A 17,734-nucleotide genomic window follows, 5' to 3' on the forward strand; every position below is an offset into this window, starting at 1 on the left:
TAATAGATTATTACTATGTATTATTCTATGTTATAACCAAGTACTACATTAATAGCATAGAAAAGGTACCACAATTTAATCTGTTTTTCTTTTAAAATGGATCTTTCTCTGATGGAGATTGTTCCCGCCGAGTATTTTGAATATCTTATTGCTTCCGTGTTATGTCACCGAAGCTCACCAGGACCGACTCTAATATTCAATATTGTTTGATTGATTTATTATTTATTTACAAAACAAAAGTAGACACAAACTGTGATTCATATTTATAATAAACAAATAATCTAAAAAAAACCCAACATTATACAGTTATTTTTGGGTAAAGAATAAAGTGAAAGTGAAAGTAGAAACTACTGATAAGGGATATTAATACTTATGAGTCACTAGACAGAGAGAACATTATGAGTCACTAGACAGAGAGAACATTCATGTGAGTTATTTTATATATTTTATCAAACAGTTGTTAAATTTGTTAAAAAACCATGTTAAACATGTCAAATAACACACGGTGGGTATGGTTGTCCTGCGAGAGAACGTTCTGTGCTGGTGATTTGGTCCTGTCAGGTGCTGGTGGGTCCTGATTCTGTGCTGGTGGGTTTGTTTACATTGTATCAGAACGGCAATAAAACGAATGTTTTGTTGCTTAATTTTTCTCTGATGCGTCATAAGTACCATGCAAAGTATATTACAACAATATTATATTGCAAAAGTCGTGCAAGTTCGTTAAACGGAATTGTCCTGACGCTGTGCTGGTGATAAGAAAAACGGTCCTGGTTCTGTGCTATGTCCTGGTTCTGTGCCTTTATATTTTAGTTAAAAGTGGCATATATTCAAGATCATGGATGCTGTACTGCTATTGACTAATTAACTGTTGTCTGCTTTCTTGAAATTGACATTGTTGTGAATCTGTTTACTGTTATTATGAGAGAAAGAATACCCCCCCCTTTTTTTTTTTTTTTTTTAAATTAACTGTAATCTTATTTATTGGCCTGTTAATGGAACCCTTCTTGCCCCCTTTTAAGATAAGAAAATATGTTTACGATTTTCGGGATTACGATCATTTTGCAAGATCACCAAAATACGTTGTAATTTATACAATACTTATATAAAGTAGATGATGTGGTATGTTTGTTGTCAATGGACAAATTTCCATAAGAAACCAAGGGAAGTATGTGTTAACAACTATACGTCATCGTACGACCTTCAGCAATAACCCATAAAATAAAAATGTAAAAGGTTTTGCATAAAAATGGAGAGCAAAAATATAGAACAAAGGACTTTCTGAGCGTTTGGATCATATGTCTTTAGCAGCTTAAAACACATTTGTTTGTGAACAATTTAGTGCTGACTATAAGAATGACAATAGTATTGCGGGTTTGTTTGTTTGGTTTTGGTTTTTTTGGGGGGGGGGATAAGTTAGAGCGAGGTTACAGTGAAAGTTTTAAGCTTGGAATAGTTTCCCGTAAGATTTAAAAGTTGTATTTTAAAAGAAAAATGTATCTTATAGCTATTAAGAATCACTTGCTGTACCTGTAAGATTTTTTCAACGTAATTTTTTTTGTCTGAACGGTTATCAGTTATTTTTTTTCGATAGTTCGATAGAACACTAAAAAAAATCACTATTTTATGAAAGGGCAGACTAGAATATGTCAATTTCAAAATTGAAAATATCTCGTAGCTTCATACTACCAATTGAGTATAAAACAAGTATATAAGTTTAAAAAAGAAATTCTTAGATTAAACACCTATTTAACTTTAAAAGGTCATAACAGTTTAAAACAATACAAATCTACACACACAAAAAACTGGCTTAATTTCAACTGGTTATCAACCCGAATCGCTATAAGATCATATATAAGCTCACCTGTGTCGTGTGAGGTTCATGTATTGTCCTGGCGTCCGCAATTACAAAAAGATCTTTTCTGAAATTACTTGACCAAATGTTACCAAATGATTTTTCAAGAGTGAATCTAGGAAAAACAATATTCATCAACAAACATGACCACTGTCTGTTAAAATGTATTCGAGTTTTTAGTTACAGCCGATTCCATTGAGTATGTAGGCAAATGTAAAATCTTTGGTTAGCTTGCTTGTTAGCTAAACCGTGAAGTCATTGTTAGGTAAGGTATACTACCCTCCTTTCGAAGTAGCCTGGTCCTACAGACAGAAAGATGTGTCATTTGTCGGACTAGTCTACTCTTAAAGTAGGGTAGTTTACATAACCTAACAATGACTTTTCTGTTCAGCAAGCAAGATAACCAAAGATATTCCCTTTGTCTACACACTAATTGAAATCGGCTTTAATATTGCAAAAGTTCAAGCAATTAGGGTAAAACTTACCGAGTAAAAAAATCAAAAGGCCAATGTCTATCTACCTTGCATATTTCAGAAAATTCATATCAGATAACGAAACTGGGTCCAGCAACATTTATAAGCAATTTAAGATTTTGACCCTCACAGTTTCCATTCACCACAAATATTCTCGTTACAACGAATCATGTTAAATACAAAAATACCAGTTGCAGTCTTTTGTTTATCTATTAATATATACGGATAAAGTTATGAAAGGCAGCAGGGTCACCAGGGTGAGGAGTCCATGTCATCTGAAATAAATGCTAAGCATAGATCTAGAAAGCGACAGATAATCATGACATTAAAAAAACTCTCTTCTTTTCGACTTTTTTCGAACAAATTGACACATAAAATGAATTATATAGTATTGTGGAATTTTTAACTTGTGTTCAATTCATTGGTTACACCTTTTACTAGGATAACAATCCTGTCAAGTATGAGCTGGGTAAAATATTTCAGAAAAGAAGATGGAAATGTGAAAGTTTCCGTGCGTCAGGTGCAACAGCATACGAACAGCTAACATGCCTCGTCAGGGTGGAAGCTAAAAAGTCCACGAAAATTTAATTTAAAACCTTTATTCGTTCCAACAAAGTTATTTAGATTTTGTTGAGGATTTAACCATCTACGACAACAAGAATTTTTTTTTTAGAATTTACAGCTCTTCTATAAATATATGCAAAGCAAACCATTGATCAAATTGCTTGCTATGATTGTTTGGATGTTTGTAAACGACAGGTAAGTAGTCTGTTTACTATATACTAGAATTTGTTTGGACAATAAACATTAACTTCAATTCCTGTCAGTTTGTATTTGTCCAATCAAATCCCAGTATGTATTGAAACTCCGCCTACCTATTGTTTGAAAACATCCAAGCAAACACAGCAAGCAAGTCAATCAAAGTTTTTTTTGCATGCTTTTATAGAAGAGCTGTACTACTAGTATATAATGCAAAGAAGCGTTTAAGTCTTTCGCCAAAAAATACTATCAATTTCTTTTTGTCCTATGTAAACTTCCATACCATTTCCTTCCATTCATGATCATTAAATTGAACTGTAAAATATTTCTTGGTACCTTCTTAATTCCTTAAGTCTTATGTAAACATAATTATGACAATAACTGTTGTGAGCACAAGATTCACTGCACACTTTTAAAGTTCTGCTTCGTCAAACATTAAAATGTGAACTTAAGTTTTGAACCTTTTTAATCGACACGATTGGGATTTTTGTATATGAGAACATGGTTTATCTATTAGTTGAAAATGCGGCTTTGAACTAGCTTTCAGTACCTGCGAGTATTCGTTGTTCAATAATGTGTGTCTTTGTGTTATTATTTTATGTGATAAATTGTTGTGTTGGTACACCACTGTAACAATGAAGGAGGAAATGAGGAGGGTTGGTTGGGTGGAAGTGGGGAGGGGTATGCGGAGCGCTAACAAACATGTCTATGCGGCATGGGCTTTGATCATTGTTGAAGCATCAATGTAAGGGGCATTTAATATCTTAACAAAACTATTCTTATTTTAGATACTATATATTGTTATCTGATATTGGACGAAAGATGTTGCCCTTTTATGTAATTATGTAATACAAGTTACGATCATTTGAAAACACATATTAAACAGCCAAATGGATGCACAAGAGCTAAAATAGGAGTCATAGATCCTATTGACAACAATTATCTGCCCAATTTTATTGATTTTGTAACATTTGTTTCAAATATGACCAACTTCGTATCCAAAATCACCAGCACCGTATCAGGACCCACCAGCACAATGACAGGACCCACCAGCACAGTATCAGGACATGAAAAAATTGAGAAAATGCTTAATTTTAATAAATTGCAATGTTTTTTCACAAAATAGTTTTGTCGTGTGGATTACGGTATAGAAAGCGGACTCTATGAGCATTTTTGTTTTATTTTTTCAGTTCTAGATTTTCTGAAAATGAGCATTTTTGTGTTACGCTTACTAAAACAGTTTAGAGGGTCAACTTTTTAATGGTTTACATATGAACCCATAAGAAACAAAATTGAAAAATCTCAACTGTTTTCTTCCATTTTTTATGAGTGAAAACGTCAAAAATCATCATTTTCGTCTTTGTTTACATTTTTTCATTGATCATCAGCACCCGTCAGGATCAAATCACCAGCACAGAACGTTCTCTCGCAGGACAACCATACCCACCGTGTAACAGGTCTCAAAAATGAACCTATATATGAATGAACGAAACTAACGATATTGATAAAGGAAAACGTACACAGCATATACTTATATAAAATGACTGAATAAATAGTCAACGATTAATCTTACAGTGCAATGGATCATGTAATATGATTCTGTTCACTACAAAATATAATATATAACAAGCCAGAAAGGGTACAACATCACCATTAAATAACTATAAAATGAACAAATATTAGATATTTCGGATAACAGATATCTTTCTTCAATAATAGCACGATGTCAAATGAATTATGTCAATATATTCAAACTGAGAAATATCAACATCTTGAAATTTATACAATTTAAGCGAACACCACAGACGCTGGTACAATTTTAAAATTTCCAAACAGGGCGCAAAGATTACAAAGATATGCCAAATAAAATTGTCATTTGAGTAGTGAAATGGCACAACTCTAAATTTCCAAAGGTTGTGACAGTTTAGATGTTATAACTGCATGGAGGGCAGTCCTCAAACAAAAAAAAAAAAAAATCAAAAATGCCCTTACCGGTCCAAGTTTGTATAATATTTCAGATATGACAACGGTAGGGTAATAGCAACAGAAACTACATATTTAAGCCTCCCAAACGAAAAGCAGTTTGATAATGATAGAAAAAAAAAATTTTTCTACTAAGGTAACATAATTGAATGTGGTTACGTACTTATACATTCATCCCAAAAGAATGGAGCCCTGTAATTTAAACTGGTATTTTAACTGTTCAAAAAAATCTTCGAACTGTGAAGCTAGTACGGAAGCCGGAGTTACTGGAAACATGAGTCACTCATTCTATGTTTTTTCATTTATGCCCTCTGGGAAAATATATAGAATGAAATTCAAAACAGTGTGGCTGTGGCCATTGATTGACACATTAAATTCATCCATTGACTGGGACAATTTAGGTGAACGTTTGTATGTAACGACCATTGCTCACTGTGTACTTTTTAAAGACACTTAAACTATGGGGTCACCAAAGGTTCTCAACACCTTAATAAAGTAATTCGAAAAAATTAATCAGAAATAACACGATGTTTTGATTTATATCAATTATATAAATCAAAACATAAAGGTTATTCCTGATTAATTTTTCGAATTATTTTATAATTAAAGGCGTTAAGAAACCTTTGGTGACCCCACAGTTTAATGTCTATCGTAGGTACGTTGTGAACAGTGGTCGTTACAGACAAACGTTCACGTAAATTTTCCCAGTCAATGGATGAATTTAATGTGTCAATCAATGGCCACAGCCACACTGTTTTGAATTTCATTCTATATAGGATGTAACATTCAGTTTACTAACTTTATATATATTTGTGATCGCGTTTTACTTATATCATTGGATCGTAATCAAGTAATTGATACAACTATTGATAACTAAAATATGTAAGGTTGATACATCAATGAAACAGGAGAGATCCGTTTGCACTAAAAATGCATCCTTTTGCGCCACAACTTTTTTCTCCAATGCTACGTTTGCGCCACCTGTTTTAGAATTACATGGTATCATTTGCGCCAGAAATGATACATAATATTGCGCCAATCAGAAAAAAAATGACTTCCCTCCTCCTTTATTCGGACTTGGAACCGACAGTTTACACGGCAAATATTTTCATTTTGAAACATACTTTCTGCTGCTTTTGCATGGGTATTTCCAAATTTAATGTGTGTAGTAGCTGGTAACTTCACTTTGTTGTCCAAAAACACAAACATTGAAGGATGAAATGATTACTGGTATATCTTGCAAAGATGAAGTTTCAGCCCATACGGATGGTGGGAACAATGCACTGTGTCATCAACATATGTGGCAAACATAATCAGCAAAAGATTCTATTTTCTAGTTTTTTTTTCTTTTTCTGTACTAACTTATGCATTTCAAGTCATTTCTCTCCAGATGCGCATCTTCATGGTGAAATATCTCCGAACACAAGATACTTTTTAAGCCAAAAATGAGACTAAATATTAAACATTAATATTTAGGATAGATTTGTGTACAAGTAAATTGGCGCAAATGAGTTCCGAGTATTGGCGCAATTGATACATTTTGAAAACAAAATTTGGCGCAAATGATACCCCAGAAAAACACACGGCCGACACTCGGCTAACCGAGAGATTGGTCGGTTAATCTATATTGAGTATGCGGCTATATCGGCGGTTGGTCTGTTAATCGGGTTGGCTAAAGTCTGTTAATCAGGTGTTATCGAGAAAATCATTGAAAGTTCAGCATGTTTCATTGTATAACTTTCTAAATATATTTTCATCATAAAAAGTATTCATGTCTAACAAAACAATTCAATGTACTGAATTCAGTGGTTTAATTATTATTTTTCTAGCTTCGATGTACGATCTATAAAATGAAAAGGCGGGTTACTCATCAATAAATTTATACACATTTTACACACATAAAATGTGCACAAAATGACACATTGGTTAAATTTACTTGCATTCAATATTTTGAACATCGAAAAAAGAAAGGCATTGTTTGTTAACCATATTGATATCATTGTGTGAAAAATCTACACGAAAATCTGTATTTTGGTGACATAAATCAATCTTTATTTAAAACCTGGTCTATTAATGGGTCGGATGTGTTAATTGGTCTGTTAAGAGTTATGAATGGCAATAAAAGTATAATTTTATTGCTATATGGGGCGTTATCGGATCAAATGAGTAGGCTCAAGACGAGCGGCTAAAATATACGAAAACAACACATGAGCAATGAAACATAACATATACGGAAACAACACATGAAATTGAAAATGGATAAAAATGGTTTCAAAAAGTGTAATATTAAAGTAATATTAATTTCGTCCATGAATGATCGCATATATCATGTTGATTCTGTTTAATTGTCATTAATGACACAAATTTGTCATCTACATTGGTAACCAGTATATAAATCAGAGATAAACGTCGTAATGTAACTAAACATCAGTAAGTAAAATATATTGGGATGACAAAATATGAAAAATAAAGAAAGAATAATGAATAAGATGAATGAAATGTAGAAAAAAATGACATAACAATTTAAAGAATACAGAAATAAACAATACCCCCAATCCGGACCCTCATGGTATACACGAGAATCTGGATGGAAACGCAGAATATAGAATAATATATAAGGACAGAAGAGAGTGATACATTGCTAAAAACGAGAGAAAAATAATACTTGTTTAAGAATACACACATGAAACACCGATGGCTGTTGAAACAATAACGGATTGCGATGTACTTATATTGGTGACAAATTCTAGACGTTTACATGCGGACAACTATGGTGGCAGGTTAATGCCATTTTGCGTTTTAGCGCTTTAGCGTTTTCGCCTTATATATTCTATTTTCTCGTTTTCGACTTCGCGTTTTCGCGTTTTCGACTTCGAGATTTCGTCCTCATGATAGAATATGAAAGGTGAAAACGCGAAATGGACTTCACCGGCCACCACAGACCACTGTAGTTCTCCTCTGCACTTCTGGAAGGAACTAAACGGAATAAAATTAATTGAAACTTAAAATAACCAAATGTATCTGCATTAGCTCCTTTCCGTTTACTTCTTTAGAGTGATTTGTAAACAACATATGATTAAGTAATAGAAGAAAAGAACTAATTGGATGATGCTGACGAATTAGGATTTAACGTCCAGTGACAAATATCATGTTCATATTTGAACGAGAACACGTTATATGTACCCTGTGTTGTATTAGAAAGATACTTTCAATCGGAATTGAGAACGTGCTACTTCGAACAGACACAACAATTAAGGCTGATTGAAAATGTCAATAAAAAATTCATACATATTCCAGAGGCCAATCCATATCACGCTATATTAAAGTGACACACCCTTCAATAAAATGCAAAGAAAGTCAAAATAAAAATGCTCTTTCTAGGATACTGTGGCATCATATTGTCATTTTTGTTTACTCAGGAACATCTCATTCTTAAATTTTTCTAGGGGAAAATATAAAGATAGCAAAATTATTGTCGTGGCTAAATAACTCTTAACTGACACAATTTCATATGTCCAACCCATTAACAGACTTTATTCCTATAATTTTCACTAAAACGTGATATTATTCACGTTATTTTACAATTATGAAATATTTACTAATTTCAATTTATTTTTTAGAACCACAGTACTATTTTTTATCCTTGAAATGATATCTAAATTTGTTTGTTTCGCCTTTTATTAAAAAAATTGCCATGTGTATAAGCATAAATACTACATACTTGCCCGACGCCTTTTAGTTTTACTGAAAACTGCGCAGACTAAGAAATGTTTTTACAAGTGCAAAATGTTCTTTGATAGATATCATTTTGTCAGACACTTTTCTTTTTTTGATTTGGTTCTGATAACATGCCAAAAATCTGTATATTTAATAGAGTTTAACATTAAATTAAGCGTTTTACTCTTAACAGACGTATAACCAACCCGATTAACAGACCAATCGCCCATATAGCCGCATACTCAATATAGATTAACCGACCAATCTCTCGGTTAGCCGAGTGTCGGCCGTGAAACAGTAATTGGCACAAAAGGACTGCTGCCAATGAGACAGCTAGCCTAATTACACCTGTAGACATGTGTTTTAAACATGGTTTACCCTGCGTTAACAATTATATCCCTTTTTTAATTTCCTTGGTCTCGTTCGCGGTCATCCCGTTGCTGTACATATACAGGGTTTTCATTATGTGCTAATCAGAAGTGACGGTTTCCTAGACAACATATAATTAACGAACTTGATCATTTATTTTTCAAGATGGAATTGGATAATGTATTCACATGATCAGCTGAAGTACACATATTATTGAACAAAGTGTATTAATTCTGCATTTTATTGTGTTAACATTAAATTTTCTGTTATTGATCAAGGTAAAATTTAAATTGAGAGCAATTCAGCAAAGTAATAATATTCACAACTCAGTAAAAACGCAATGAATTGAAACAGGGGTATCAATCTATGACATAATAAGTACTGCTACATGTTCGATCTTTTGTTACTGTAAGACGGAAAAGAAATTACCATTGTATCTTCTTATAAAATTCCGTATACGGTGCAGGAAATGCTTACCCTTCCGGAGCATTTCACTCCCGGTTTTTAGTCGAGTTCGTGTTGTTTCTTAATAATTATTTATAACTGTTGATGTTTTCGGTCGTGTTCATATTGACCTAAACTCGGTGTTGTGTTAGTGTAACTCACACATAAACTAAACATAATTACGTTGCCATTGATAAAACTCAATGTTTACATGTAGTTTAAATCATATTTTGTCTACATGCAGTCGATAGTCGATGTAGGCCTAGTGTAGTAAATAGTTACATCACAGCTCCTTTGTTCTAACAGGGGTAATCTGAGCCGGATCACCCCTACCAGATCACCCTAGTTTTAGTTTCTTTGTTATGCATGCTTTCCTTTGTTCTGAAACATTTTGGCGGGAATGTCAAATCCACTATAAAACTTATAATTAATTATACGGAAAAGACTATCTATCAAAATTCACGTAGAAAAAATCCAGTGTATATGCTGGGATTCGAAGTCAAGACCTTTAGCATATCAAGCCACGTCACATACCACTACACCACACGATTGAATACGAACTACCAGTAATTTAACATACTTAAAGGAAGCAAGATATTTTTATAAGTGGGGCGAGTTGGCAGACCTTTATTCAGGAGGGTTTAAACCTTTTTCGTTAATTAGTGAGTTGTCAGACTGATTGTTCAATTTGATTTTACACTTTTGCAAAAGTTGGGCGAGTCGGTAAAAAAGAGTGGGGCGATTTCTTTTTTTATAAAGTGGCGATATAGTGTGGGCCGATTGGCAAGTGGGGCGAGTTGACATTGTTTGATATCTACTCATCGTTATAATGGTTGTTTGGCGTTCTAAACTAGATTTTATGAATTGTAAATGGTTTTTCGTCTAATCTAAAACAGCTGGGATGTAAAATAGTTATCCCACTCAGACTTGGGGTGTCAGTGTTAGACCACCCTCTGGTCTCCGGCTTTGGGGTGATCTTACATTGACATACCGCGTCCTTGTGGGATAACTATTAATTATCCCACGAAGACGCGGTGTGTCAGTATAAGATCACATTAAAGGAGCAACCACTTTATTTAAAAAAAAAAGGGGAGGGGGTTCTGAGTCAGAATTGTTTTCGCGTGAAAGTTTATATTTAGTTTTTTTCCGATGGTACCAATTCAATATTCAACATATAATGTATTGGGAAACTTTGGATTCAGAATATTTGTTCATTCGTATCATCTGTATGACCCAATTTTATTATTTTTATCAAATTGTGTAAAAATCCTTCCCAATGTTTTTTTCAAATGTCAAATGGTCGTTCCCTATCTGCTAGAAAAGTTGTTCGAAAAATTGGTTCTACGTAATGAACATTTTAAGTATTAGATAAAATACAAAGGTAACAAAGAAACAGGCCGGTAACAACCGTTGCCGGATAGTTTTTCTGCACGAGTAGTCAGGTCAAGGTCCGAGACGGGACTTTATCTTCTGATATTAGATTTGATTTTTATTTACTTATTTCCTGTCTTATTTTTATTGAAATATACACGTCAGTATCATCATTTCTTTACTTTCAGCATTGTCCAAAATACTATTCATGTCCATATATTGAAGAAAACATTTATTGACCGAATATTTTGCTTCATAAAGGGGTTGGTATGTTCTTTTTTTGAGTATATTAACTCTTTACTTTTTAACGCCATCATCTAAATGTTTTTGTTTAAATTAGTACTATTAACGGTATTCGGAAAATCAGGAATCATGCAAAACATTAATTTGTCATCTGCCTGACCATAATAATTTTTTTCTCATAAAATTTGGGATCAAAATATCTATTTTAGGAGAAAACCATACCCCCCCCCTCTTTTGAAGTTAAGTGTCTAATCCCTTAGTGTACTGATATGAATAGTATTTAACTGGAAATTTTTGAAAAAAGATATTGATGCTAACGTAAATATTTTGTTCAATAAAAAGACAGAAAATAAGTCGGTGAACCAAAAAGTTCAAATCTAATTGAAAGTTAAAGTGCCCATGAACTCACTGATCATGCACGAGTGATTCTATTCATAAAAAGTGTCCGTGTAACAACTAAAAAGAGTCCGTGTATCGTCTAAAAAGAGTCCGTGTAACACCCGTTAATGTACTGTTTTTCTATAGCTCTGCGGGGGGCAAAGTCGTACAATGACATATAGTTAACAAGTGTGACCAAATCTTATGTACAGGTAGCTAAACAAGGTGTATAGATGTGAACAAATTTAATGTTAAACTAGTGTACATTACATTAAACCAAAGGTAAACATGTTTACTGTACACAAGGTTTGGTGTGAACACGGTCTAAATGTCATTTAGTTTTGTGAATCTTTGTTTACTCCTTGGTTTTGATTATTATTGTCTCTTTCCATTATATCGATATTTGAACTATTTTCAGTTTATTCAAATGATGGCTTCTGTATACTGGCAAGACTACCTCTCTCTAAAAGAAGCACTATTACATATGTTTGATAAACAGATCTCGTGTGATGTTATTTTTGACATTGGAATTGACCAGATACCTTGTCATAGTTTTGTTTTAATTGCTCGTAGTCATGTCTTTGAAGCCAACCTGGACAGTCCATTGGTTAAATTAAGCAGTGATGGTGTGAACACGATGAAGAGAATAGAGTTACATGAAGCAGTTGACTCTGATGGCGTTAAAGAATTTCTCAGGTTAGAAATCAACACTGTTGCTTTAGTCATAATTGAGAAAAAATCCGGCGTATATCAGTATTTTTTCTTTCTATTAATTTAAATCAAATCGACGATACATATTTTTATTCAACCGGTAAACATTAGTTATGGGCACATGATGTGCCCATACCAGCGCTTGCAATAGAAATTACAATCAACTAAAAATAACTAAATGTTGAAGGCCGTACTTTAACCTATAATGGTTTACTTTTTAAATTGTTATTTGTATGGAGAGTTGTCTCATTGGCACTCACACCACATCTTCCTATATCTATTTTAAATAGTACTACATATATTAATTTAAAAGAGAATTGTAACACTTCATTGTACCTGTGATAAAATGCTCTAGTAAAACTGTTGTTACTTACAGTAATTTTGTATTGGCACATAATTATGACAACTTGGTTTTGATTTATGGGATACATGTAGTTTTTCTTAGCAATCTATAAAACAAGGCAACAATCTGCCATATACTTGAACATTTATGTATATCAAGAGATGAAAGCCTAGTAAGAAACCAAATACAATATTGTAATACTAGTATGCATGGGACACACAACTAAATAAAGGTTTCACATTTTTTTTCAGATATCTGTATACAGATCACATTGAACTTGGTGAAGATAATGTTATGACCTTATTATACTTAGCACGTAAGTACATGGTTTGCAGCCTTTCTGACCAATGTCAGAGTTTTATCACCGCAGCAAGCCTTGATGATGCTACTAATGCAGTAGAGCTTTATCATCAGGCATACCTATTGGACATAACAGATGTAATGGAGGATAGCATCAAGGTCATTAATCAAAGAACAAAGCAATGTCTGGAGTCGGAGGCGTTCCTCTCACTTCCGCCTCAATGTGTGAGAGGTTTAATAGCAGACGATCATCATCAACTGGACGAAGACAAGATATATCGTTATATTGTCCAATGGTGTGAGCGCAGGTGTGAAACAGAAGACATTGAAGACACTGATGAAAATTATAGAAAGATCCTTGGAGATATTTTGTATGAAATACGATTTCCAAACATAAGTTACAAGTTGTTTAAATCCTCAATACAGAGAAGAAATATACTAACAGATAAAGAGAAGACGGACCTTCTAAACATGTATAAAAATGGTAATAAATGCACTTATAGAGGAATCTTCAAGTCCAAACCTAGAAATGTCAGCGAGCGTTTGATGAGAATGACTGACTATGATGAAAGCTTAATCCTGGACAATGTCAGCCATTCAATAGCTTTCACGTCGACGGAGAAAGTTCTTCTACATGGTATCGTCACATACGGATTAAGTCACGAGAAAAAGAAGTTTAAAATTTACGTTAGACTATCGGATGGTAATGGGAAAGAGATAATGTACGATGAATTCTGGGTAAAATCCGAACCAATGGAAAAAGAATATGATGTCATTTTTCAGAAAGCTGTAGAAATTCAACCAGACATCAAGTTTGTTGTTTCATGGGAACTTGATGATGCAAACTGGTTGTGGAATGGCAGAAATGGAATTCGGAGCCTGATTTTTAATAATTCAGAAATACAGTTCACAGATGAATCTGGAACGGAAGAAACTAATACATTCCAGGGACAAATTCCTGGGATTATTTTATCATGAAAACTTATTGATAGAAGATATTTTTTAATCTACATTACATGATTTTTATCAAAAACATTAATTTTTGTTTACAGAATCATCACATGCTGTTAGATTACTTCAATTAAATGCGCAATAGGAAAAATAGTTAATAGATGCTTTTATACATTTTACTAAAAAAAATCATAATTAAAGACCATACATGCTACTCTGTTGTCAAACTCACTACGTTATCTTGACCGATGTTTATATTCACTTGTCTTTTGGTCTTTCTCAATGGTTTAATGGATTGAAAATTGTTTCACATCTGTTTTCTTATTCAATGAAAATAGTGTATTATTGTATTCTGTTGAAACAGTGAATTGCGATGCAAAAAAACATAACATATTTTGCAGAAGTGAAACTAAAGAAAACCAAAAGCATAACAGCTTGAAATAGTTACGGTAGTGTTTGGAGCAGTTTAATCTTGTTTGTAAACACTGATGTAGTGGATCAGGTTTGTTAAGAGTCTGCTTTAGTGAAAAAGATAGCTAATTTCTTTAACTTTGTCCTATTATTTTTAAATAATAAAAATTCAACGAAATCATAAGTCGATGACATATAGGACTTTCAGCTCCCTTATTATCATTTGTTTTTAGTCTAGGCCTTTTATTTTAAAATCTATAATCTATGCAGAGAAACTTAAATTGTAAAAATTATCAGCAGGACAAGATAATGTCGAGTGGCCGAAATTCCTTGTCGACTCATTATAGGAATTATTGACCTTTAATAATGGTTTTACTTATTTTTTTGCATATTTTACCAAAACACTTGTAGATAATTACTAACAAGACAAGTTCCTACAATAAATTATCAGTCGAATTTCTATAGGAGATGTGCTTCTTTTAGGATAACATTTATCCAATTTTGCATGTTACTATGCAAAGATATACAAGATAAAGAAACTGAAAACAAAATATATTCACAATGCAATGTAAAAAAATACCCTGCATACATTAGTTATGAATTAGTTTTTTATGTGTTGGAGGTTGGTCATTGTTTAAATTGCAGATACATTATAGTGAGCGACTTGGGAAAAAATATTAATATTAATGTATTTGCTTTGAACTATATTCGCTAACTTCATAGTTTATGTCCAATGGTTAAAATTTTGGTCCAGTAGAAGCAGATTGATCACTTTCACTTTGATGGTTCACTTTATCAGAAACGTAACCCACATCCGGCAAAACATTACTGGTCTCTTTTAAGTTGTCATACTTCTCTGCTTTAATCTTCTTTAAGATAGCACGCCGCAGGATGACATCATAACCTTTTAGTTTCAAGATGATAAGGGTAAGCACTATATTTACTATTACCGATACAGCCAGTAAAACTTCAAGAACAACATTATCTGGTCCATTATTGCTTTTACAACCTTCTTGTAAGCCTAGAAAGAGAGATATGTCATATGTTTATTCAACTTTAATAAAGATTTCATATTGCTTGTTAATTGTTTCTAAATGCTATTTAATATAATTGGGAAGAATTGTAGTTTGATTGTTTAATTTTCATCCATCTTATTTTAAGAAACGAAGAGTGGGGACGTTGTATGTAAATCATACATAGTTGTCATATCAAAATTTATTAACAAATAAAGAATGGACGCATACAGTACCCGCATCCCCATTTTAAAACTAGTTTTGTATATCATGTGATTGCCTGCTAATTTACAAAGGTTTTTAACAGCCCCTCATTGACATTAAGGATGTACTTAGGTGAGATTAGGTAAAGATTATGAAATTAAGAAATTAAAATTGATACTATAAGCTGGTAGAGCATCAATTAAGGATAAAGATAAGCTAAAAATATTGATAGGTCATGGATCTCCTTTTCGAGATATTTGAGATTTAAAATATGGCGGGAAAAGGCTGAATCGGACTTTTACCTTATATTTGCATAGGTATTATTTGGGTCTCAAATTAAAAGAAAGAAAATCAAGAATCTTCTAAAATTTTGATAAATTACCTATCATGAGCTATTAAGTCTTATATGAAAAAATAAATGGGTGTTATTGGGCAAAATATTTTACATTGTATTGTATGGAAAAACACCAAGGAGTCCGAAAATTTGACACAAATTCCAAAACCTCACCTAAGTACATCCTTAAGCATGATACCTTTTTATTTTGCTTTGCTTGTATTTTACCATACAATTCCACTGACGGAAATATGTCGTCTTTATAGACGATGTGAATTTGTGACTACTAAAATCGTCGTACTTATTTGATGCTAATAATATCACAAAGTAAATGACTTTTTTGTTATATAAATGCAACTGAACATTACATTATATGCAACAGGGTATTGATGATCACTTGGGTTGTACTAAATAGGATGCAGATAGTGTGATGAAATTATGTTGAAAACCAATTTCTATTCACACTGCGGACTCATAATTGTAATACATATTTATTTCAAATGATAACTTGAAATTTCCTAATAATTTGGAACCGTGAATTTGATAATAAAACATGCAATATTAAATGTGCTTACCTGAAATTAGGGAAGACGTTATAGATCGCAGAGCTATTTTACGTGCATGATGAATAGTGAAAGCTCGCATAAGTACGAGTACGAAAATGTGGAGAAGCGACTGAAGTCTTTATGCAGACTGTCTGTCAATGAATGAATGGACGGATGAATGTATGACTGAATGATTGAATTAATGTGTAAATGATAGTTAATATTTTTAAAAACAACATATACATTGTTCCTTGAACAAATTTTCGCACAAAAAATATTTATTTTGCATTAGGCCAAGATAGTCAAATAACATAATTCGAAATATTTGTCAACTAAGAAGAGCCATATACTATTGCCAAATACACATAATGGCAATCCCTTGCAGGTTATAACATTAGGAGTGCCATAGGTTAAATTTTTTTTTTTCGGTCACTTTTGTGTTATTTAGCTCCTGACTTTGTCAAGTTAATGTTTCCTAGGTTAAGCAGGTTTTGGGTTAGAACGTTCCCGATTGATGATAAATGATGATGGTAAATCCAGAACACCCCTTCGGACCCACGAAATTAAAAAGGTTTTTTTTTATAAGTAAGCAAGTATGAAAGTAATAGAGTTTACCGATGAAAGGACGAAGACTATGTGTCCTCGATCGTGGAAATTCAATTGGTATTGTAATGTTTAATAACTGATAACAGTATTTCTTGAAAATTTTGTGATACCTGATGACACCGATGATTTTGTTGAGTCAGTTATCGGTATCTTTGATGATGAATCAGTAATCAATGTCTTTGACGTCGAATCGGGCACATTAGTTGATAATTTTGACGTCGGCCGTCCCTTAGTTGATGAATATGACGTCAATCCCTTAGTTGAAGATTTAGTTGTTGGTACCGTTACAGAAGAGTAGATTGTTGACCCCTTAGTTGAAGATTTAGTTGTTGGTACCGTTACAGAAGAGTAGATTGTTGACCCCTTAGTTGACGAAGTACCTGGTTTGCCTGTAGGTTCAATGTCAGGAGGACCCGCAGTTCCATTGAAAACATTCTTCATTGTTGTCATTAACGGGTATTTGCCATGTCCACATGAGCCATGGAAATCATCGATGTCTATTGCCCATATCATACCTCCGCCTAAACCATTGTCTATGACATATTTTGTCTGTAATAAAAAAAAAATATATTGATGCTGATCTTTGATGGTTACTGCTATTATAAAATATTCAAATCTCGAACACCAGCTCGAAGTGCAATGCGGAGGAATTATAATCGCTGAAAACTACATGTTAGCCTATAGAGTAAGTTGTCATTGAATTACGTGAACATTTTTTATTAATGTT

At 33.0% G+C, this 17,734-nt stretch overlaps 2 protein-coding genes across 2 annotated transcripts in view; one reads left to right on the forward strand and one right to left on the reverse strand.

Annotated features, from left to right (window-relative positions):
• Positions 1-402: 402 nt before the first annotated feature.
• Positions 403-14,108, forward strand: LOC143046343 (BTB/POZ domain-containing protein 6-like). Its single transcript, XM_076219468.1, has 3 exons — positions 403-427; positions 12,008-12,285; positions 12,895-14,108. The coding sequence occupies exons 2-3, from the start codon at positions 12,017-12,019 to the stop codon at positions 13,919-13,921; spliced, it is 1,296 nt and encodes a 431-aa protein (XP_076075583.1). The 5' UTR covers positions 403-427; positions 12,008-12,016; the 3' UTR covers positions 13,922-14,108.
• The window catches only part of LOC143046876 (putative chitinase 10), a 71,674-nt gene continuing 67,865 nt past the window's right edge, over positions 13,926-17,734 (reverse strand). Inside the window, exons 28-29 of the mRNA XM_076219936.1 lie at positions 17,118-17,556; positions 13,926-15,326 (exon numbers count right to left, since the gene is read on the reverse strand). Coding sequence (XP_076076051.1) covers positions 15,043-15,326; positions 17,118-17,556 — 723 coding nt within the window. The 3' untranslated portion in view covers positions 13,926-15,042. The remainder of the gene's footprint in view (positions 15,327-17,117; positions 17,557-17,734) is intronic.

Source organism: Mytilus galloprovincialis, chromosome 9, assembly GCF_965363235.1.
Source record: "Mytilus galloprovincialis chromosome 9, xbMytGall1.hap1.1, whole genome shotgun sequence".
In the NCBI taxonomy this organism is placed as follows: domain Eukaryota; kingdom Metazoa; phylum Mollusca; class Bivalvia; order Mytilida; family Mytilidae; genus Mytilus; species Mytilus galloprovincialis.